Below are 22,880 nucleotides of genomic sequence, written 5' to 3' on the forward strand. Positions count from 1 at the left end.
AGTAAGTGGACAAGTAAAAACCAATTAAATTTTGTGGTTTTGTTTAAAGATAAAATCTAATCAGAACGTATTCATTCAAAGGCTCCTAAACTCTTTTACTTACATAATACATACAAGTTAAATTATGTCAGCTCTTCATTTTTCAAAGAGTATTACTGTTTATAAAGCTTTCAGCATAATCATTTTTCTCAAGATAACATATTTTATCTATTTATCTAATCAAAAAGTGAACAGGGACCAATACTTATTTTTTTAAAAATCACTTAAAATACTGATTACAAATGTTATAGAAAACATTTCTCTATTTACCTAAGTTTTCCCTTAAATGGAAACAGAATCATAATCATAGAAATGTAAGTAACATTTTCAAAATCTAATTTTATTTTTCTTCAGTATTACCTGCTGTTCCCCAGTGGCTGGGTAATCTACGGGTTACATTTTCATTTACCCTCAAAGCTAGGCTGCCAGTGGAAGCTAAGAATAACACAATTAAATTCAAGTTTCTCTAGAAAATATGACAAATCAAATTTTAAGAAAGCATAACTTGTGGTTTTGCTTTGGTTCGAGATGGCTGGTCTGAGAATATCAAAGCATTTAATTCAAACTAATATTGTGTCCTCATCCTAGGACTAGAAGGTAATTTTTTTTTTAAGGAGGGAAAAGAAGAACAAAGGGGAAAAATCCCTGAATAGTGATTCCCTTCCATGAATTATTTCAGTTCTCCAAAATATACATTTTTTTTTAGGAAGGAACACCTGACTCTGAATATATTTCCTCAAACGGAGTCACTTTTGAACCCAAAGAGTCCAGCAAATCAGGCGGCAGCTCCTGTTCCAAGCTGGCCAGAGAGCTGAGGGATGGGGTCCCTCCAGACTCCCCCTCCTCGCTGTAGACCTGAGGTAGGTAGCCGGGGTCATCTTCCAGCACATCGGCAACATGGAGTTTCCGGGGAAAAGTGGGGGAAAGAGAAGGCAAATGCCATGTGCTTCCATACCCAGCTCATTTCTCTGGGTTTGATTCGAGGAACACCTCAATGCAGTAGTAACAGCACTCAGGTCCCGCGTCCTCAGCTGACACAGGAGTTCGTACAGTCCCAGAAGTGGCAGCCATGCTGAGGGGAGACATCCCACCTTATAGTCTGAGAGGGAACTGTGACACAGTGGTGGCCGCCCCAGGAGTATGACAGGAGCCCCCAGGAGGACCTCCCACCTGCTCCCACCCTCTTGCAGATTCATTCCTTGAGGCTCGCCCTTCCCTGTCCTGTGCCCTGGACACCTCCCCTTCCATGACCCCCCGACCCTCGTTTGGACAACTGTCCCCTCTCTCTTCATCTTTACCTGGCCTCTTGTTGTGGGCTCCTTTCTCCCGACCCACAAATGTGCTCAGGTCTATCCTTCAATCTGCTCATACTTCACAGCCTCCCTCCAAGAAAGGGCAGCCACCACTTCCTGCCACCCCTTTCTCACCCACATGGCTCCTCAAACCACTGCCCTCCAGTCTCCCCACTCACACTCAGGCCATGGCTTCATCCATCCCTAACCAAAGGTGATGTCCCAATCACCATCTCTGTCTGGGACACTCCCTATGGTCACATCCAAAGCCAGAATTCCAACCAGACAGCTCCACGAGGACATCCACAGAGACCTCGGACTCAACATCCTGGAAACCACTGTGGTTTTGCCCACAACCTGCATCTCATCCTCCCACGTCCCCTCCCTCAATGCTCGCCAAGTGCAGTGTGCACCCCCTGTTACAGGGGCTAGCTGGCTACAACCCAGGGATAATCCAGCACACCACTTGTTGTTGTAAATTAAGTTCTACTGCAGCACAGCCAAGACCATTTATTTGTGTATCATCTGTGGCTGCTTTCAACGGAACAATGGCAGGGCTGAGCTGTGGGAACTGGCCTTCAAATCCTACAGGATTTACTATCTGGCCATTTATAGGAAGTTCACTGACCCCTGCAGTGTTAGATGATTTTGGTGGTATCAGAACACATATTTATTTGAGTCAATGGCCATTTTATCATATATTTCAAAACATAATAACAAGCACACCAACTCCATGACTTCACAAATACCATTGCTTGGCTGATTGTAAAGCCAAAAGCTAATTAACATGTGAGGTGATTTACAGAAATGCGTTAAATACATAATAGTGAGTGGGTTAGATATAAGTGTGAAAGTAGTGAGAGAATGACCAAAGTTCATGAAACTCTAGCCTGACTTAAGTCAGGACATCCCCTACAGCCCAGCTGCTCAACCTTGAAACCTAGAGTCATCGCCAACTCTCCCCTGCCCCATCCTCTCCAATACTCGGCCATATTCCTATTTCTATTCCCTCTCCTCCAGCCCCATGGCCAATGCCTGAGGATAGGTCCCTATCTCCAGTCACTGGGGTGAGAGTGGCAAGTTCACTAAACTCATTTCTTGTTCTTCTGGTCACCCGGCAAGATCACATTTCCTGCCTCTCTGCTAGATGTGGCTACGTGACTGATGAAATAGGGATGTCAGTGACACCCACCTGGCCGTGAAAACCTCCCCAAGAGCCTCTGTTCTCACTCTTTCTGTCCTCCAGCCCTATTTCCAGTTCTGAGTGGTGGCAGAGCCACAGAGTGGGAGGACCCTGGGCAGGCTCCGGCTCGACACCCACCCTGATGTGTGATGTGAGCCAGGGGTGCCTGCTCTGCGCATTAAGCCACCCTGCTGTGGGGTTGCCATGGCTTTCTCCCTCCCAACAGCCCTCTTCTCACCATCTCCTCCTCTCCTCAACCTCTCCTGCCTCAGGTCTACCCTCTGCACAAACCCCAGAGACATTTCCTAGGCTTCATATCTGCTCATTCCTGTCTGCCTAGCACCCTAGACAGCCCTCCTCTGCCAATCTCCAACCCAGCAAACTCCAGCTCAGCATTCAGGACCCAAGTCATCTCTCTGTGAAGCCCTTTCTGGCCTGAGTGATTCAATAAATAGGGGAAGGGAGGGGAGGGGAGGGGAGGGGAGGGGAGGGGAGGGGGACTTTAGCCTATTTACCTTCTAATACCTCTAGAGGGTGCTCTCTGAACCCAGAGCCAGTTCCACAGACCTTGGCAGGAATGGGTTCCGTGGGAGCCTGTCTAATCCGTCACTGCTGATAGTAATTCTGAGAGGCTGAGCTCACGTAGGGCATGAAAACAGTCAGAATCCTGGGGCTCAAGCCCAAGGTGGGAGGTGGGGAGGGCCTGGAAAGGGCAGCTCTGGGGCCCCAGGGACCCCATACATGTCCCCATTCTGATGGGACCCCTGGGCTTCCAAGCTCTTAACTACGCCCCCGCCCCGCCCCACCCAGTGACTGCAACAAGCTGTCTCCAGCCTCCTCTGGTTCTCAGGAGCCCTGCCTAGGCCCTCGTTTAGTGGGAAATGCTGTCTCCCCACCCCAATCTACTGCTCTGTCAGGCTTGGTGCCCACTGGAAGCGTGGGAACGCTCACCTGCACATCTGGCCCATTGACTGGGTCTGCTTATTCAGGGACTGTGGTCGCTGTCTGACCATATGGCATGGGGGAGCTGGGAGCACGGGGAGGAAAGAAAGTTTTTACAGCAAAACCAGCAGATACACAAGCTCTGGTCTAGGTGTTAGGAGTCTGTTCACGTCCTTGCAGTGAAGCTGAATAGATAATTAGCGATGGACCTGGTGTGTGCAGAGCAAAACAGAATCTGCAGTGGGGGCTGCGCTGGGTGGATTCAACTTCAAAACCCTCAGGCTGACAGCAGAGCAGCGGATGCCTGCACCCTGATTCAGCAATTTTGGAAGCCTCATCAGATCAATAATTCATCACACACCACCATCCAAGTTAGGGGGCTCACAAGGAAAGAACACGGCCCTCTAATCTGGTGTTCCCTCGTCTCACACCACCAAGCAGAGCTTTGAGCTTTCATTGAATAAAGCTGCCTCCCTGCCCCGCAGAGGGAGGAGGGGGGCCTGCAGCTGGAACACATCCTTCTCCTGCTCAGCCAGGCAGGACCTGCGATACTGTCCACACAGTCCACTTGGCATGAGCGGTATGTGTGCATGTACATGCATTCACGTGTGTGTGCACTAATGTCAAAATGGGTAAGCCTGATACTACGTCACGATCACCACATGCTATGTTTTATGTAGAGACATGATCTCGTCTGCACAGAGCTTCACCTGAGAATGTAGCAGAGCTGCCCCAACTCTCCTTTGTAGATGAGAAATTAAGGCTCAGAGAGGAGACTTCCCTGACCCTGCTTAATGATCAGGTGGGCCCGTCTGTAGTCGGCCACTCTGTGCCCCATTTCTGGCTCTGTCCCTCATGCCTTTACCATTGGAGCAACTTGTCTGAGCCTCCATTTTTGGATTCATCTACCACATTGGGTTATAGTGAAAATGGTTCTTTCATTGGTTCTTCAGTGACCCCGTGTCATGCACCAGTAATGACACAACCTGGCCCTCAGGGAGGTTACAGTCGGCTCAGGAGAGACACAAGGAAATTTCCCCGCAGCTCATCCTTCATCTTCCTCACCAGCAGTCAGGGCCTGGGGAAGTGCCCTTCAGCCCTGACTCTGTGGGTACACAGCCCCCTTCTGCAGGAGCCTGGCTTGCCTGGTTTTAGGCAAAGCTTCTAGGCTCGGAGAAGATGTTTGTGTTCTCTTGAAGCAGGTGCCAGGCAGTACCCATTCTGCAGGGCTAAGGAGTGGGAGTGAGGAGGGGCCAAGCCTACAGCACCTTTGGGGCTGTCACTGGGGCACAGAGCTGGAGCTCCCACCTGGGGACTGTGACAGGAACCAGAGGAAGCGACACTGGGGAGACCCCAGGCAGTGACTCTACATCCAGACACAGCCTTGGCTCACTTCCTCAGGCGACAGTGTTCACAGCGCTGTCTGTCATCCACTCTGACAACCACAGCAGGAGATGTCCAGGCTCACCACTGGGTTTCACAAAACAGGATCCCAGGACCTCAAGTCAGAGGCTCAGATGCGCACCCCAGATCCACTACAGCAGGGTCCACAGAGTTGGTACTGGGGATTGCTGCTTTTTAATGAGCCCCCCAAGTGCCTAGACCCTGGAGCCCAGTTGCCTGTATTTGAGCCCCAAATCTACTGCTTTATATGGCTGTGACCTTGGACACATTACCCAACTTCTTTGTTCCTGGGTTTCCGCATGTTATAAAAAGGCATATGACAGCACCTCCCCCAATAGGCTGATGTGCGGACTGAGAGTTAACATCTTTCAAGTCCTCAGAACAGAGTCTACAACAAAGTGAGTATTATACACGAGTTTGTCAAAAAAATAAGTCTAGCCTGACAGAGACTGTCGACATTTATGTCTTCCTTTGTGCTTATTATTCCACAGGCCTGAGTTCCCACTGCCCTGCAACAGGAGGAGCTGCTTAGAGTCAGAACAGCCTGGGCAGCTTTTTGGTATATCCTTCCCCAAGCAGGGGGCATGCAGAGCCTCCATGACACGAGCAGGTGGACTGGCTCTGCCATATCCATGTAAACCTGCCTATGGGTTTGCCCAGCTCCCAAGCTGCTTTCTAATCTTCCTGGGAGTACACAGTGGCTGTGTTGAGGGACCTTTCAGGATATACCTGAAATCAGAATCTCACCCAATAGACCCCTTCATCGCAGTCAAACTACATCTTTCACAATTTTGCAGGAAAAGACCCTTCATTCTGAGGTAGGAGGCCAGCAGGTCTTGTTTTCTGCTCACAACCCTGCTGACCAAAACAGGATCTGGCCAGATGGGATGAAGTTAGAAAAAAAAAAAAAAAAAAAAAAAAAAACCAGCAGAAACTAGCAGATAATGAGACGAAAGTGATCCCTGGTTGCCCTCATTGCTCATTGGTGCAAAAGACTCACACCAGTGCCAAGACAGCTTACAAATGCCATGGCAGTGACCCAGAAGTTACCACCGCTCTCCTAGAAAGTTCTAAATAACCAGCCCCTCAGTTTGCATCAACCTGCCGCTTAATTTGCATGTAACTGAAAGTGGGTTTTAGTGGGTATAAATACAGTTGCCAACAGCTCATACATTTCCGACTCTGAGTATACTGCCTATGAGTTAGCCCTGCCTTGCAAAAAGCAGCAATGTTGAATAGAATACTGCTGTCTAACACCACCACCTCACCTTTGAATTCTTTCCCAAAACCCTCCTGGGCTAATCCCCAGTTTTGGGGCTTGCCTGTCCTGTGTCAATTCTGTCTTCAGTTGGGTTCTGCAAAGCAGCACTGGATGGAGGATTCCCATGAAAGTGATTGCTATGGACTTAATTGTGTTCCCTCTCCAAATCCATATGTTTAGGCCCTAACCCCAGCGTGATGGCATTTGAAGATGGAGCCTTTGGGAGACAATTAGGTTTAGATGAGCTCATGAGGTAGAGTCCTCATGATGGAATTAGTTCCCTAATAAGAAGAGATACCAGGGAGCTTGGTATCTCTCTCTTCATCCCATGTGAGGACACGGCGGGAAGGTGGCCATCTGACAGCTAGCAAGAGAGCCCTCACCAGAACCCAACCATGCTGGAACCCTGACCTTGAACTTCTAGGCTGCAGAAACATGAGGCAATACATTTCTGTTATTTAAGCCACCAGTCAGGCTATGGTATTTTATTATGGCAGCCTTAGCTGACTAACACAGTGATTTAGAAGGAAGTGTCCCCAAATCAAGCTTGGAGCACGGTGGGGATGCAGAACCCATAGCCAGTGCACAGGACAAGGGGAGCCCTCCCTACCTGATTCAATGTCTCTGCCATCCTTCCTTCCACTGGAGCCAGGAGTTGTCTGTGCATTGTGGCATCTGGGTAAGCCTGCAAGCAAACCAGTAGAGTTTCATACCACAGCAAAGCCCTTGTCCTACCCCCCAACCCCTGTATGTCAATGGCCCCAGCACAGATGGGGCACACTGAGCACAGTTGTCTTGGAGGTAAAGAGCCAGGCCCAGGGCAGTTTGCTCATGTTTCCTCTCTTTGTATTGGGGGAGACAGGGAGACCCTGCAAGCTCTCACGGCTACACTTTCCAATGTCTGGGCTGAAACACACTTTCGGTGAGGAAGGAACCCAAGTGAACCCAGCCAGGAGGGTTGTTCCTGCTGACAGCCTCATGACTTGCACCCCCTCAGCTACACTGCCCCTCCTCACTCATTTTGGCTTCTCTTCCTCTGAACCTTGCCCATTGTTCCCCATGATGGGCTGCTGGCAGTCACCTGCTCATCTGGCCCATGTCTGTGGATCCGGGTCTCTGTGCTATCTAAGGGCAGAGGGTGCAGTGGTAGGAAACAGGCTTGGCATCTACCGGGAGGAGTGGCTACCCGGGGGCCCACAAATCCCACCACTAAATCACGTGAGTCAGGCTGGCCTGGAGGCAAGCAAAGCACCCGGGGCCTCACTGTCGGGCTCACGCAGGTGCAAGGCAAGCACCCAAGAGTGGCGGTAAATGTAAGACTGATCACCAAGGGAAGGTTTAAGAGGGGATCTCACCCAGTTGAAACCAGGGAGTTCTCAGGAGGAGGAAGTTGTAAGGCCATGGAAAAGAAGGGAATTCCAATGAGAAGAAACAGCACGGCCCCTAAGCAGGGAGGGAACTTGGCGTGTTCTGTGGCTGGAGCCCAAAGAGGTGGGGTGGTGGGATGGTTAGGGAGGTGGGGGGAGGCTCAGAGCAAGTTGAAGCCATATGTGAGCAAAGGCCACGTGATAGAGGGTCTCACAGGACATTAAAGTCATAGGTCTGTCTTAGGCTGGGTTCTGCAAAGCAGCCCTGAGGGAGGATTCCCTTAAGGTCATAAGGTTGTAGACTTTATCCCAGGTGCAATGGCAAGCCATCAGGAAGTTTTAAATTGGAGAGTGACATACGATTTGTGTTTTTAATCACTGGTGGCCTTTATGGCTTAGATGACTTCTGATCATACCTGGGTTTAGGGATACTTATTGGGTTCCAGAAGACATATGTAAAATATGATAAAGCCTGGGGCAATTTCATATGTCCATGAGGCTATATATACACATACATACATATACATATATACGCACACATGCACATATACAGACATACATATACACATGTTCATATATGCATACTCATGCCTTTGTACATGTACATGCTTCTATACATATACATATACATATAGACATATAGACATATACATATACAGTTGACCCTTGAACAATGTGGGGGTTAGGGGTGCTGACCCTGCACAGTTGAAAACATGCCTATAACTTTTGATTCCCCCAAAACTCAACTAACAGCCTACTGTTGACTGGAAGCTTTTCCAATAACATAAACATTCAATTAATGCATATTTTGTATGTCATATGTATTATATACTATATTATAATAAAGTAAGCTAGAAGAAAGAAAATGTCATTAAGGAAAATATATTCACTATTCATTAAGTAGAAGTGGATTATCATAAAGGTCTTCATCTTCATTGTCTTCTCTCTGAGTAGGATGAAGAGGAGGAGGGAGAAGAGGGGTTGGTCTTGCTGTCTCGGGAGTGGCAGAGGCAGAAGAAAACCCACATATAAGTGCACCCACACAGTTCAAACTCCTGTTGTTCAAGGGTAAACTGTATACACATATATATCTATATACACATACATACATACATACAGTTATGCACTGCATAACATTTCAATGACAGGCCGTATATATAAAGCTGGTCCTGTAAGACTGTAATGCTGTATTTTTACTGCACCTTTTCTATGTGTAGGTGTTTAGATACACAAACACCATTGTGTTCCAATCACCTACAGTATTCAGTACAGTCACACGCTGTACAGCTTTATAGCCTAGGAGCGACAGGCTACACCATGAGGTCTAGGTGTGTAGTAGGCTACACCATCTAGGTTTGTGTAAAACACTTCATGAGGTTCACACAGTGATGAAATCACCTAATAACACATTTCTCAGAATGTATCCCCACCATTAAGCTAGACATGACTGTACATATACACGTGTGTACACATAGTGAAGCCACATCATACCAAGGTAAGCTGAACCAAACATACTTAGCCAAAGAGGCAAGGTGAGGACCACTACAAGCAGCCCTAGGGACCCTGCTGCCTGGCTCCCAGTGCTGGGAGCGCTTGACTGGAGATACTGTGCCCTCAGTCTGTTTAGCCCCAGGGGCCTCTCAGAGGAGGACCCTTAAGATGTGGGCTATGTACAAAGTACCCTTGCACCAGATGTTCACTGACCAAGCATGGGGCTCATCCAGGGCCAGAGGAAGACACCATGTCAGTTTCCAGCCTGGCTCCTTCCCGAGGTATACTCGGGGTGATTTTGCCTCAAGCCAACTTCAGGTCCTAACCCCACACTACGTATGGCTGCACTGTGGCTGAGAGAGCACCATCTCTCCTCTCTGGGCTTCTGTGGACTTAGCCACTGGTTTAACTCTATCCCCAGGGCCTACGACTCCTCAAAGATACTTCAACTGGAGTATTTGAATTTTATTTTCATTGTTTACAAATTACTTCAATAATAATATTGAATATTATTTTTATAATATAACGGAAAGTGGTTTCCATCTTTTTTTAGTCTCCCACACCAACATGTCAATTTGGAATGCCATGTTAATTAGCTTTTATGAAACTCTAATGAAGCTTCTTGTCCCATGTTTCATTAATCAAAGAGAATCCTAATATTGTAAACTGAACTATTCAAAAACCATTAAGATTTGAAACTGCTTGTTGGTATCTATCAAAATTTTCTTGATACTTTAAAAACCAGTTTATAATAATGTGAGGCAATGAATTAGGTGCTAAGTTAACATAATTTTGCAAACTATATCCACAACATTCAACTTTCTCTTGTTTACATCAGAATCATTATTTTTCTTGGCTATTTTGGTAATAGGTATATGTTATTAATGTCAATGCATACAAAATTAGTACTTAGATGTTTTATTTACAATGGAGTTATTTGTAGGATCTCATTTGAAAAGAAGAATTCTGCTGCAAAACATATTTAGGAAAAAAAAATTGACTAGATGATGTCTAAGACCCCCTTAGCTCAAAATTCTATAAGTCTGTGACAAAGCACAGCAGAAAACTCAGTGTATGATTGAGGTCTTAGCAACTCAACAGCAAAAGAAATTTGCCAGGGACTGAAAAGCTCTTATGCCCTCAAGTCATGGGATAAATGTGCCTTAACTACTTCCAACCTCTTCTCACATTCGCTTCTCCTTCAGTTTGTTTGGATGTTGGGCATATTTTTTTTTATCACCTCTTTCCTTCCAAATTTCCAATTTTCAGGGCTTTCCACAGCTTTTAGGCAGAACAATAAGGTAAGTTTTTTCACAATAACACCTACATCTGTACTTACAGGAGTAGAGTATACGTTCTTCACACCTCTTGGCTCAAAGAGCTCGCCATAACCCTTAATTTAAAGAAAGATGGAAATATTTACTGATTTCAAATAAATTACCAAAGGATGCAAATACATAACTAGAAATTCTTACAGTCATATTGCCTTTCATTTTTGTACTAAAGGTATAGTAATTCTAAAGAGCTTAGATATTCATAGCAGAAATTCGTGAACAAGTTTCATAGTTGCTTTGTGAAGAAGGCACATGAGAATATTAGATTTGCAAGCTCTATCTTGGGTCCATGATCACCCTGTAAGATTTGCTTTGTGCCATGGCCATGCCCTGAATACAAACAAATGATACACATCCACTCCTGGGACCCAGGCCTAGCTGCACAACTCTCAGGGCTCAGTGCAAGATGCAAGTTGGGGGCCCTTTGTTAAAAAATTAAGAATTTCAAGATGGTGACAGTAGAATATTAAACCAAGCAGGGTTCTTTAGAGTGGGAGACCCTGTGCCATGGTGTGGGTTCCATGTCCATGCAGTTGGCCCCAACAGGACCAGAAGGGTCAGCTGCATGGACATGGAACCCAACATTCAGCAATGCAGGAGCCCTTCGGTGATGGATTTGTGGCATCATCTTTGTGCAAAGAAGAACACCACGTTTTCATCTTTGCTCAGATACAGCCTGTGCAAAGATATGAAATTATAGAGATCTCGAATTTATTTTAGAAGCTTTCCCTCATAAAAACTGGATATGTTTCTATGGCTCTTTAGACCCTGAATACCTCTTTTAATTCTATATCAGAAAAGTACATTTTTGTTAAATAATGGCTAGTTAAACTGGTGAGGTCCAAATAAGGTCTGTGATTGAGAACTGTACTCATAGTGTTGTGCCAAAGTCCATTTTCTGATTTGATCATGGAGTAGGGTTACATAAGATGGTATCTTTGGGGGACCCCCAAGAACTCTCCGTACTATTTTTGCAACTTCTAGTTAGCCTAAAATTATTTCAGAAAAAGTCATTTCACAAAGCAATAGTCCTAGAATTCGTATGCAGAGTACATGAAGACACAACACAGATGGGGAGTCAGGCCTCCCTTTCGCTGGAAGCATGCAGTCACTGGGCTGGAATTTAGTCAGGGCCAAAGTCCTGCACTTTTAACTTTATAGATTATCTCTGGTGCCCTTAGAAGGACATGAGAAAATGTATCTATTTGTGGATGTTCTAAAAAGTGTCATATTTGATCAGGATTATCAAACAACTCTAAAAACAGCAGCCACCATCAATAATAATATCTAGTTCTATAGATGGAAATAGAGTTGGGGGAAAAAACCCAACTTCTCAGATTTTCATTGACTATGTGCCTTTTTCTGACAGTATCACAGAATCTTCTACAAGGGCCCTCTCTCAGGGGGACCAACTGTCAGTCACTAGTGAGATGGCCGCAGCAGGGAGCAACCTTCTGGAACTCACCCAACTCCCCAGAGCACAGCATGCTTGGGCTGACCTACTCGCTGCAGATGGAGGCACTTCCTCGAGATCCTAGGGGGGAAATGCTGATTTACTCAAAGGAGAACGGATTTCTCTCCAGCTGGAAACAAAGTGGATATGTGTGACCTCTCACCACTTCCCCTTGCTCATATATTCATAGGCAAACACAAATTAACACGATGAGAGGGAGGGCGCGGTGTGGGGGAAAGGAAAATGAAGAGAGGCGGGGAATAAAAGGGCAGGCGCAATGGAACCGCGTGGCAGGAGGAGGCTTGAACGTGAAGACGCTAATGTTCTTTCCATAACATAGACACCTGAAAACTGCATAGACACGCAGATGAGAACGAGACGGTGACACTCACAGGTGAAACTGTTTAGATTTAGGCATGGGATTGTAGGCATTTTCTGCTTTGGGTTTCTGTTATTTTAATAGTGACCCTTCAATAATGAAGTTAAATTTCAAAGAAAATAAAGCAGGCAGTGGACCTTGACGATGGTCTCATTGACGCTATTTCACGCTATGCAGCAGATTTTAAAATATCAGGTTACCCCATAAATCATAAGTGACGGCTTCACTTAGAGAAAGTGTGTGAATGGCAGTTTATTTAAGCAGTCACCACAGATGTACTTCCTCGAATATTTGCAGGACACTGCAGGGAACCCAGAGACACACCAAAACCTAGAAGGTGGAGGCTTTGGTTTCCTCCCCTGTAAAATAGGGAAGAAAGATTGCCCCCACCACACACACACCCCTATGGGTTCTGGTGAAAATTCAATGAGATGAGGCATGCAAAGTGCATAGGCCTCTAGAAGTTTGCAGACTGGCTCAGAGGAAGGAAAGAGAAGGCTCCTGCCAGCCCAGGAGGCAAGTTGTACGAATGAGAAAAGGGCAGCCTTTCCCCCAGGAACACGGATTAGTGGTCAGAATGCACAGCGGACCCAGCCCTGCTCACTGCCCTGGCCAAGCACATGCTCATTTATGGCAATCCTGGGTCAATTTTGTTTTCAAAGTAGGGGACACCTACTACTTATAGAATGGAAGATTTAGCTGCTTGGGAAACAATATTAAATAACACTGATTTGCATGGTGAGAAAATTATTCCCTTTCTAATTCTGTTTCCACACCCTAATGACATCCAGGAGGAAGTGTCACTCTGGTGCTAGCCTGGCTTCCATGCTCTGCCTTCCTTGCAGAGGGGCCCCGGGCCTTTGGCAGTGACATCGTCCACCCAGTCATTGTGCCCTACTTCTTTCACGGCTATTTTCACACTTGCCTGCTCTTTACACAAGTAAAACTGTGTTTTCATTTACAGTTGAAATACAAAATTTCCTACTTAAATAAATGTGCTTAATGTGGACACAAGCCCATTTTAAGAAAAAAGTGTCTTAAGAAATACACTAGTCCAAGTGCCATATGCATACGGCACCGGACACCGTGATATTTGGAAGCACTGGGTCATCTGACGCCATAGCAAAGATGAAGGAACTTGGCCACTGAAAGGCAAGGGTGTTTTAGGCCAGGGGAACCATGGGGCTTTGCAAGTAGGGGCTGGGGTTGCTGACTTGCAGAAGGACCTCCCTGGATGTGGCAGTAGGAGGAGCATCCCAGGTGTTTCTTGTCAGGGGAACCATCAGGAAAGTCACCTCTCTGAAATCCAGAAGCAAGTAAGGGGCATGTTACCTTAACTCCCTGCGTGGGTCCTGCTGCAGCTGTGCAGATGAGCAGAGCCCGCCTCTGGCCTTCAACATCTGACCATGTCTGTAGAACACAGAGAAAGAAATATGACAAGGGCTGAAATCACAGATAGCAGAAATAAAAACAGAAGGAAAGAGATGACATTTTCTCCAAAACACACTGTATCTATGCCATCACAGAAGAAGTCCAGACTGTAAAAAATACACCTCTCCTGTAAATCTGGATGACTTATGTGGGAAAAGAATGTTATTTCTGTTTGTCTTTTGTAATTGCTCGCTGGGAGGTTGAGCTTCTCGTGGTTCAGTGTTCCATGTAAACTGATGGTAAAAGGCTCGTTTCAGGAGCCCTCAGAATTGAAAAGCTTGTCTTTTTCTAGGGCTCATAGTGATGGCTCTTGGGATCACCAGTGTTGCACGGTATTCTGTGCATTGTCCCACTCATTTATCATCTAACATATATGTTCACTGAGGGACTCAGGTTGATGGGTGCTGGATTTCTGTTGGCCAAGGGCTCATTAGCTTCCCCATATGCAGGGAAGGCATCTATGCAGTTCTGTAGATCATCACCATCAGATGGCATCCCTATAGTTTAGCAGTAGAATGTGATAACACGTGTGCAGCTAGTGACGATATCTTACATGGAGTTTTCCCAAGAGCACAGAATGTTCCTGGTGAGTGGATGTGCAATGTAGGCTGGTATATTCATGTAAGATGGACAGAGAGATAAGCGCACCTAGAGATGGCCTTATTTACCAAGGTTACAAAGATACAATCAGTAATTACTGCTGATAATGCTAATATTGGCAGCCACCCTTTATTGCATGACCATTAGTGCTGAAAATTTTACATGTGTTATTTGATTAAAGAGTCCAACAAACTTAAGAGACAGAAGACTAGCAAGCTCACTTTATATATGAAAGTCAGAATCAGTTAGATTATGTAACTGATCAATCACAGATTTGGAATCTACACTCAGGTCTGTTGAATTCCACTTCTCAGAGCCCTAAGATACTGATGCAGGAATGGAGATGTGCCTTTAGCTGTGAATGGGAAATAAGAGAAAGATTTGTTGGTATAAGAAGAAAACAGAGCCCCTTGCCCAGCATGAGATTCTCTTGTCCCTCTGGCATAGCTTGTCTTTGACCAGTGCCACCATGTCATTAAGCCCCCTCCAACCCTCCTGGTCTTAGCATCACAAGAGCCAAGGTTCCTTTCCACCCACACTGCTTCCATAGCTGCTTCCTCTTTTCCAAGAGACAATCACAAAGCTGCTGGGAAAGAAGGGTAACCAGGGCATCCCCACTGTCCCTTCCATCTCATCTACAACCTGAACCAGTGCTCAGGGAGTGCGACATTCCTGCCAGTCTCCTCCAAGCTCAGCAGCTTTCACTCTCTCCCACCAAGGAGGAGACTGAGGCACAGCCCCTGGGCCTGGGAACCATTACTGTTTCCCTTCATGGTTGAGCCTCTGAGCCACTGGAACTGTCCAAGGCAAGAAATTCTACTGTTACACAAAGACTGCTGTTTGTCCAGATGGTTTTCCTCTTAAAATTACACAACAAATCAAGTTTGCTGCTGCTCTCACATTTGGGATTCCTTCCAGGGGACTTCACAATCTGGAGAGTTTGGACCTTGCTCCTGTTTCCCCAACCAGGAAGGGCTCACAGGAGGGTGCACAGGCACATACCTTCCAGAGGAGCCTAAGCGGCTGCTCCCTTCCCTCTTTCATGCCACAGGGAAGACAAAATGCAAAGAACCCTAGGAGCCTTGGGCGAGCACCATCTTCTTCAATCAAATATTTTTGAGAAACTCTCTAATTACATGAGCATCATATCAAAGTTCATTGGAATATCTTTTCCCTAAATGTCTCACTTCATTCAATAAGTCTCTCCCTTCCAGGAAAAAACAAAACAAAACATTGGTGGAGGTGTAAGATGGGGTGACCGAATCCTCTGTGTGTGTTTCCTTTTGACATTTCTTTTGCGTTCATTTTCTAAATCAACCACTTAATTCTAGATGAAGACAAACAGGAGAGCTCACAATGCTTTCATCCCTTTGTCTGTCTAACCCCAGCCCAGCGTTGCTGCAAGGATGACTAAGATACCGTAGGGCCCATTTCAGAAGCAGCCAGTTTGAAAAACCAGTGGCCATTGGCCAATTACTTTATATGGCTCTGCCTTGTGTTAGGTGCCTTCATAGGCATCCTCTTTGATCCACAACCTATCTAAGAATTTGACTTTATCATCCAGTTCACAGATGAGGATGTAGGGTTAAATAATGAAGCTAATGAGATGCAAAGGCAGAAACAGAGCCCAGGCCTTGTACCTCCAAGGGCAGTGAGCTTTCTGGTTGGCCTCTGCCGGACAATGGTAGAAGAGCAGGTTCTGCCATGATCTACCGAAAGCCATGGCCAAGAAGCCAGCTCAGACTCATTTAGCTAGTGAGCCTCACACAATCCCATTTAGGGAACGTCTACCTAATAAAAATCACTTTTTCCCTAAGCACAGTTTCTCAAACTCAGCACTTAGGAAACTGGGGCAGATAATTCTCTGTGGTAGAGGCTGTCTTGTGTGTTGTAGGCTGTTTAGCAGCATCTCTGACCTCAACCCACTAGATGCCAGTAGCACTCCTAACTGTGACCATCAAAACTGTCTCCAGGCATTGATGAATATCTCCTATGGGGCAAAATTGCTCATGGTTGAGAACCATTGATCTAAAAGAATAAATTCGTTTATCTGAGTTAGATAGTATTTGCAAGAATTTTTTCCCACTTGCTACTGAAACACGGGTAAGAGTGAAGAATTAAGAGGTGGTACAGTGGGTGAAAAAATACGTGCTATATGTCTGTGTATTCATGAATTCCTTGCCATAAGACACAAAGCATGACATTCCACTACCTGGGCTGAAGTGGCTTTGCTCTCCACATTATACATGACCAGTGTTTGGTGGCCTTCATCATTGGATACAGAGCATCCATGCCTCTTAGGTTCAAGCACAAAAGAGCATCGCAACAGGAAAAGCAGAGCCACTGTGATAAGACAAAGGGGAAAAACAGATTAGATAAGCTGACCCGTATCAGAGGTTTCATGAGGATCTTGTTCTGTTCATTTATAACTCAGTCATGAACTGGCAAAGCCAAATTGCATCTTAGTCATCTGTGTAGCTATAAAGTTTAGCACAGTTCAGGGTACAAGTAGATGCTACATAACTGTTTGTTGAATTAATCAATAATACTATCTGGCCAGTAATATTGTATTGTTTCTTGGAAAAGCTGCTTTCTTATTAGCCTTGCCAAGTCCAGGAGCCTGGACATCTGTACATTGCTGTCTCCATGGTTATCACAAACAAAGGGCCACTACTTGACTATGTTTACTGACGGATTCCTTTGTGAGTAGAAGCTGCTTTTGCTGGCCAGGGATCTTGCCTGGCCAGCATGGCAACCTCTGATCTGCATCTAGGAGCCTGAGTACACCCAGAAGTCATTCTCAAAGCCATTCCACCAATCTTGCCACCGCTGTTCCCTACCCCAGCAAGCCCCATACCCCTGGCCTATTGCCTGGGGAGAGGAGCCACAGTCCCAGGACACCCCTATAGACCACTGACCTGCCAAAGCCACAAAGGCTGCACAGACAGAGCACAGGACTCCCACATGAAGCCCCACTCCTGCATCTGCATGCTCCACACACGTGAACCCACTGGCACAGGGGCAGATCCTTACATGGACAGTTTGCTTCTGGGAAAGTCCCTGTTTGTCTCCAGTGAAGAGTGGCACCAAGTAATTACCACGTGGCAGGCTGCTCAAGGTTAAAAGTTCAACTGATTGACCTGCAAAGGGAAAAAGAACATGGCACGCATTGACTCACTCATCTGCTCAACGCACGCTTACTAAACGCCCTGCGCGGGCCAAGCTCTGTATGAAAGTAAGCCAACTGTAGAGTTAGAGGGAGGGGTCCTCAAGGGCACCCTCACTTCTGACACCAACTGCAAGTTCATGGATTCCTAAGACCACCCTCAGGTTCAACAGTTCTCTAGAAAGACTCACAGAACACACTGAAAGTTGTTACAGATGGTGCCATTTTTTACAGGGAAAAGATCAGATGGAAATCAGACAAGGAAAGAGGCACCTAGGGCAGAGTCCAGAAAAGCAGCAGTGGCAGAGCTTCTCATCATCCTCTCCTGAGAAGCCAGGTCAGCATCGATGAGGGACAGCACACATGGGATGCTGCAGCCAGGGACGTTCACCTGAGCCTCAGGCTCCAGTGTCCTCCTGGGGCTTGGTCAGGCAACCTGGTGGGCCTCCCAGGTGGGCGGCCTCAGTCTCCAGCCTCTCTGGTAGTAGACTGATACTATGTGACCAGAAGTCCCCAATCTAAATCACATTGCCTCTATCTGGCTCAGCCCAAGACACCCCAGGTAAAGAGACACTGGTATCAGACATGATATCCCAATAGAGATCACCCAGACCCCAAGGACAAAGACCAGACCTCTCTTTGGGCAAGGCGAAGTGCTTTACCACACACTCCAGGTCTGAGAGCTACAAACATGAGCACACAGTTTCAGCTGAAACTGTGCCACAGTCTACAGACGCCACGGCTAGAGGCACAGAGGAGAGTGTTGACAGTGGATGCCAGTTGCTTTTAACCTGCTCAGCATGTTCATCTTCTGGTAACAGTGCCCCAGTGTTTCTTTAAGGAAGCCCACACTTCCTGAATTCTCAGTATGAATCAGGAGAGGCTGAGGCCAGATCCCAACAAGGTCCAGGTGTGGGCTGGGAACCAGCCAATCAGCACATCCGCCCTCCCAAGTCCCACCCACAGTGATTGACAGGGCAGCTGACCCAGGCCAAACAGTGACAGCAATCCTGGAGCTTCCCCGGAAACACCCTTCTTGCTAGATGCTGGGATATGTCTCAGGGACTCCCAGCAGCCTCCTACCCCCTGATGAGGAGAGTTTCCTAAAAAGGAAGGAACCTAGAGAAAGGCAGACCGTGTGTGGGAAGGTAGCTTCCAGGGATATCCTCTGAGTGCCTAGAGCCAGCTCTGCCAGAACACAGACTCCCCTGGCTTTTTAAGCTAATAAAGTCCTTTTTTGCCTAAATCTGTTTGAATTGGATATCTGGCATTTTCCACTCTTTGCCCGTGACCAATACAAAAACTCACTCGAATTTCTCCCCAACTTCCATGTGTCCTCTGCATTTCCCCAGGTACTGTCCAATTCAAATGTAAATGGGTCAGAGAAGGGCTCCAGGTCTGGATCCTCCGCCTCGATGTGGAGAGGCTCATGCACGGCAGACTCACAGACCTCCATGTAGCGGGAACGTGGCCGGAGAGCCAGGACGTTGTCATTGATATCAGATAGGAAGAGCATTAGGGTCCCTGTAGCAGTCTGTGGTGGGAAGCCTTGTACGGGGAGGAAGTTTCAGGAGTTGTTTATCTCGTGCACACAGAGCCCTGGAGAATGAGCACTCTCCGTCTCTCAGAAAAAAAATATTCCTGAAATACTAGAACTGTTTCCCTTTCAAAGCCATAAGCTCTCCTGGCATGCACGTGATCTGTTTTCCTGCTTTTATGAACATTCAGAATATCTGGGTAAGGTAAGCTAATAAAGCACTTACCACCTCAAATCATTTGTAGAACAAGGTAGAATGTGGCATCATTAAAAAAACAAAAGGTCAATCAATGGTGCCAGGCATCAAGGATGGGTGGGATGGAGGAAAATGGGTGTGACTAAAGAAGGGCACCATGGGGGTCCCCAAGGGGAGGCAAATGCACTGCATCTCCACGTCGATGTCCTGGTTACAAGGTTACACTGTAGTCCTGCAAGGTGTTGCCCCTGGGGGAAACTGGCAAAGGATACTCAGGATCCACTCAATTATTTCTTAAAACTGCAAGTGAATCTACAATTATCTAAAAGGACTTTTTCTAATTAAAAAAAGTGGCAATAATCACTTCACAACTGCAAATATATGGAGCCAACCTAAATGCCCATCAACCAATGAGTGGATAAAGAAAATGTGGCATATGTATTCTCAGCCATAAAAAAGAATGAAATAATTTTTTTTTACAGCAACTTGGATAGAGCTGGAGGCCATTCTTCTAAGTGAATAACTCAGGAATAGAAAACCAAATACTGTATGTTCTCACTTATAAGTGGGAGCTAAGCTATGGATACACAAAGGCATGAGTGATATCATGAACTCTGGAGACTCAGAAGCAGGGGAGGAGGTAGCCAAGGGCGAAGAAACCTCACATTGGATACAAGGTACACTACTCAGGTGACCAGTGCACTAAAATCTTAGACTTCACCACTGCATAATTCATCTACGTAACCAAAAACCACTTGTACCCCAAAAGCTTTTGAAATACAAAAAGCAAAAAATAAAGGAAAAAAAGTACCAATCGTAAAATCATCCATAACAGAACGACAGAACCCTGAAACACTGGCCCCACTTTTTCTCCTCCCTGAATACTGATTAGGAACACGCGTTTCACATCTTCATTGCCCTCCACCCCCAACATTCCACTAGTTAATTACAGAGTGGAATGTACAGTGACATATCACTTGGAGCTTGGCTTTTAGTTCACAGACTTTCTTAAATACAATTTTAAAGTTATTTGAACATTTTTATTTCTTCAACTTTGTTTTGGTGTGTTTAAAGTTTCAGCCTTAGGAGAGTGTAGAGAAAAATGCTGAAACACGCTCATAAAACCACCCTTTCTGGTTTATGACAAATGTGTCCCTTACAGTCCCATTTACCTGAGCGCGTATGCCATCCCAAGCACAGGGAAGCTGTGCTAAATATTTATCACACATCATTGGCTTTGACAAAGAGCTGAAGAGTTAGCTCATGAACAGATGAAAAAGATGCTGGGTTTGATTGCAGCCTCCTTGCTGGTTTAATTGTCTCTTCTGAATGAATACTGCCCTCTTTCGATGGTATTGGTCCCTTGTTTACCATTTCAAGAATTATTACCAAAAATAATCAGCAGCATGGATGCAGAGTGATAACAAGGTTTATTTTATCCTTTTCTTAGCTGTGCTGAAAGACGCTCACCAGGGTTATTTTCCCACAGGAAGCAAGAATGAGCATTTTATTTTTCCAATTTTGGGTAAACACTCACCATCATCAACAGCGTGAACGTTGATTATATAAAAACTGTTATTTACATGAGGGGATTCTCGGTCAGTTGGCTCCACGATGATGACCGCTCTGGAGTTTTCGTCTACGCTGACCCAATTTGCTGGGTCATGAACCAGTGTATATCTTGTAGAAGAAAAACGGACAGCAATTTTTAAAATTAAAAACTTACCTTAAAAGATATAAAAAGTTGCATGAAAAAAACAAAATATGTCATAGAAACACTATTTCTACCACAAGTAACTTCAGAAATTCTAAGAGCAATTAAACTATGAGAGTGTTTAATTCACGAAAGGAATGGAAGCACAGGGAGGACAGCCTAAAGACGCTCCTAAGTCTGTGGAATCAACATTCACCAGAAGACCAAGCATCCCCCTCCTTGTTGGACCGAACATAGTTTTGTCTGCCCTGGGGAGATGTTTCATCCTGGAAAGGAACCCATCTTCAGTGGCCTGTAGATGATGTTAGCTTAGTGTGAAAAACCAAACTGTCCTTGCAACAGAAACCTAGGACTTTACCCCCGGTGTGTTCCCTTTGCAGCAGAGCCCCGGCGGTTCATAGTTGGGTAACCCTGTTCCTCAAAGTGGTCTTCTACATCCCCCTCACCTATGTGAACCTGACACCACTTTAAGGGGTGGGCCATGCCAAGCCCTCCAGGGTTCCTGAGAGCTGTCAGCCATTGGATGGCATCCTTTGCAACCTTGCCAGGTTGCCAACCCCAGCTACCTGCTGAGGGCACCGCAGCAGGAACCTCCTGGACTCAGGCAAACAACAACAATAAGTGCATGTCCCAGAAAGGTGCGGAGAGGGGCAGTTTCTCCTCACGCTTTTCCTTCATCTTCTGGGCAAATGTTTTTCAAAGGGTCAACAAGGATCCCTCTCTCACGTTGGGTGGGTCACAGTTTTTAAAGGGATTGAAGCCTTTTGTGCACTGCTTCACCCCTTAGGGAAAGTTCCAGAAGATCCTTAGAAGCACTGTGATTTTCCAGTGTTTACAAACGAGGGCAAGAAACTCAGAGTTCCTCTGTGGATTATCTCAGGCCAAAAGGCAGCTCCCTCAGCTAATGCAGATGAAGCAGAACTAGAGGAAACCAAAGCTGCCCCCCAACCCAGATCATGCCTCCACCCTGTCACAAAAGACACTCATCCTGCCTCCTGGACAAAGCCATATTGAGGCTAAAATGATGGACTATTTAGTTCTTGATTTCAGCACAGTCCAAACATTTACTGAGACCTACGTATGAGCCAACCATCCTGAAGAGACAGGAAGACAGCAACAAATTAGGAAAGGCTCCTATTGGTGGTGCCCAAAGGGATCCCCAGCCAGCAACACGGGCATCCCTGGGAGCTTCTTAGAAATGCAAATCTCAGTCCTGGCCCCAGACCTCTCAATCGAATTCTAAGGGTGGGTTGGAAACCAGCCTGGCCAACATGGCAAAACCCCGTCTCTACTAAAAATACAAAAATTAGCCAGGCATGGCAGCATGTGCCTGTAGTCCCAGCTACTCAGGAGGCTGAGGCAGGAGAATCACAAGAACCTGGGAGGTGGAGGTTGCAGTGAGTCGAGATTATGCCACCGCACTCCAAAAAAAAAAAAAAAAGAAATTGTAGGGGTGGGGCCCAGCAATCTGCATTTTAACAAGTTCCCCCAGAGACTGATACCCAGTATAGTTTGATAGCTACTTCTTAAGAGCCTTGCTAACTCAAGGTGCACCACTGTGCACCAGAAGGGGTCTGTGAGCTGTTGGTTGGCTGCTCACAATGAGGTAACTGCAAAAATGAAAAGCAAGTGTTGAGAAGCTCTTAGAGGTGTCAGCATTGCTGTGTCCCCCTAGTGCATGAACATTTTTCTAGTAATTCAATTTCATTATATTTTGCAAACTTATCACTCCATAATGAATTGTAAATTAAAAAAAAAATCTAGCCTTTCCCAACCGATAAGTTGAGAAGTGTTACTATAAGGGAGGAATCTCACACTCAAGTACGGACCGGGGCCAAGTAAGCATGAGAAATGAGTGAAGCTGGTAGAATGGGGTCTGGGGCCAACTGCTGAGCTCAGCCTGGAGAGAGAAGGGGCATGACTCATGACCCCTTTCTGTCCCCATGATCATGGTCTCATGGAACACAGACCCAAAAATGCCAATTTCTTTCATTTCTTCAAGAACATCAGGAGACTCAGGCCATATGCCACCCAAGTGCCCATCGATGGATGAGTGGATAAACAAAAATGTGTCAACACCACATATGCATA

General features: G+C 46.0%; 1 protein-coding gene across 1 annotated transcript in view; it reads right to left on the reverse strand.

The window, feature by feature from the left end:
• Positions 1-577: 577 nt before the first annotated feature.
• The window catches only part of LOC116463378 (cadherin-like protein 26), a 66,018-nt gene continuing 43,715 nt past the window's right edge, over positions 578-22,880 (reverse strand). Inside the window, 9 exon segments of the mRNA XM_032146462.2 lie at positions 578-946; positions 6,733-6,806; positions 10,319-10,372; positions 11,779-11,847; positions 13,478-13,555; positions 16,389-16,519; positions 17,095-17,316; positions 18,651-18,890; positions 20,613-20,755. Of these exon segments, the coding sequence (XP_032002353.1) occupies positions 742-946; positions 6,733-6,806; positions 10,319-10,372; positions 11,779-11,847; positions 13,478-13,555; positions 16,389-16,519; positions 17,095-17,316; positions 18,651-18,890; positions 20,613-20,755 (1,216 nt within the window). The 3' untranslated portion in view covers positions 578-741.

Source organism: Hylobates moloch, unplaced genomic scaffold (assembly GCF_009828535.3).
Source record: "Hylobates moloch isolate HMO894 unplaced genomic scaffold, HMol_V3 SCAFFOLD_34, whole genome shotgun sequence".
Lineage (NCBI taxonomy): Eukaryota > Metazoa > Chordata > Mammalia > Primates > Hylobatidae > Hylobates > Hylobates moloch.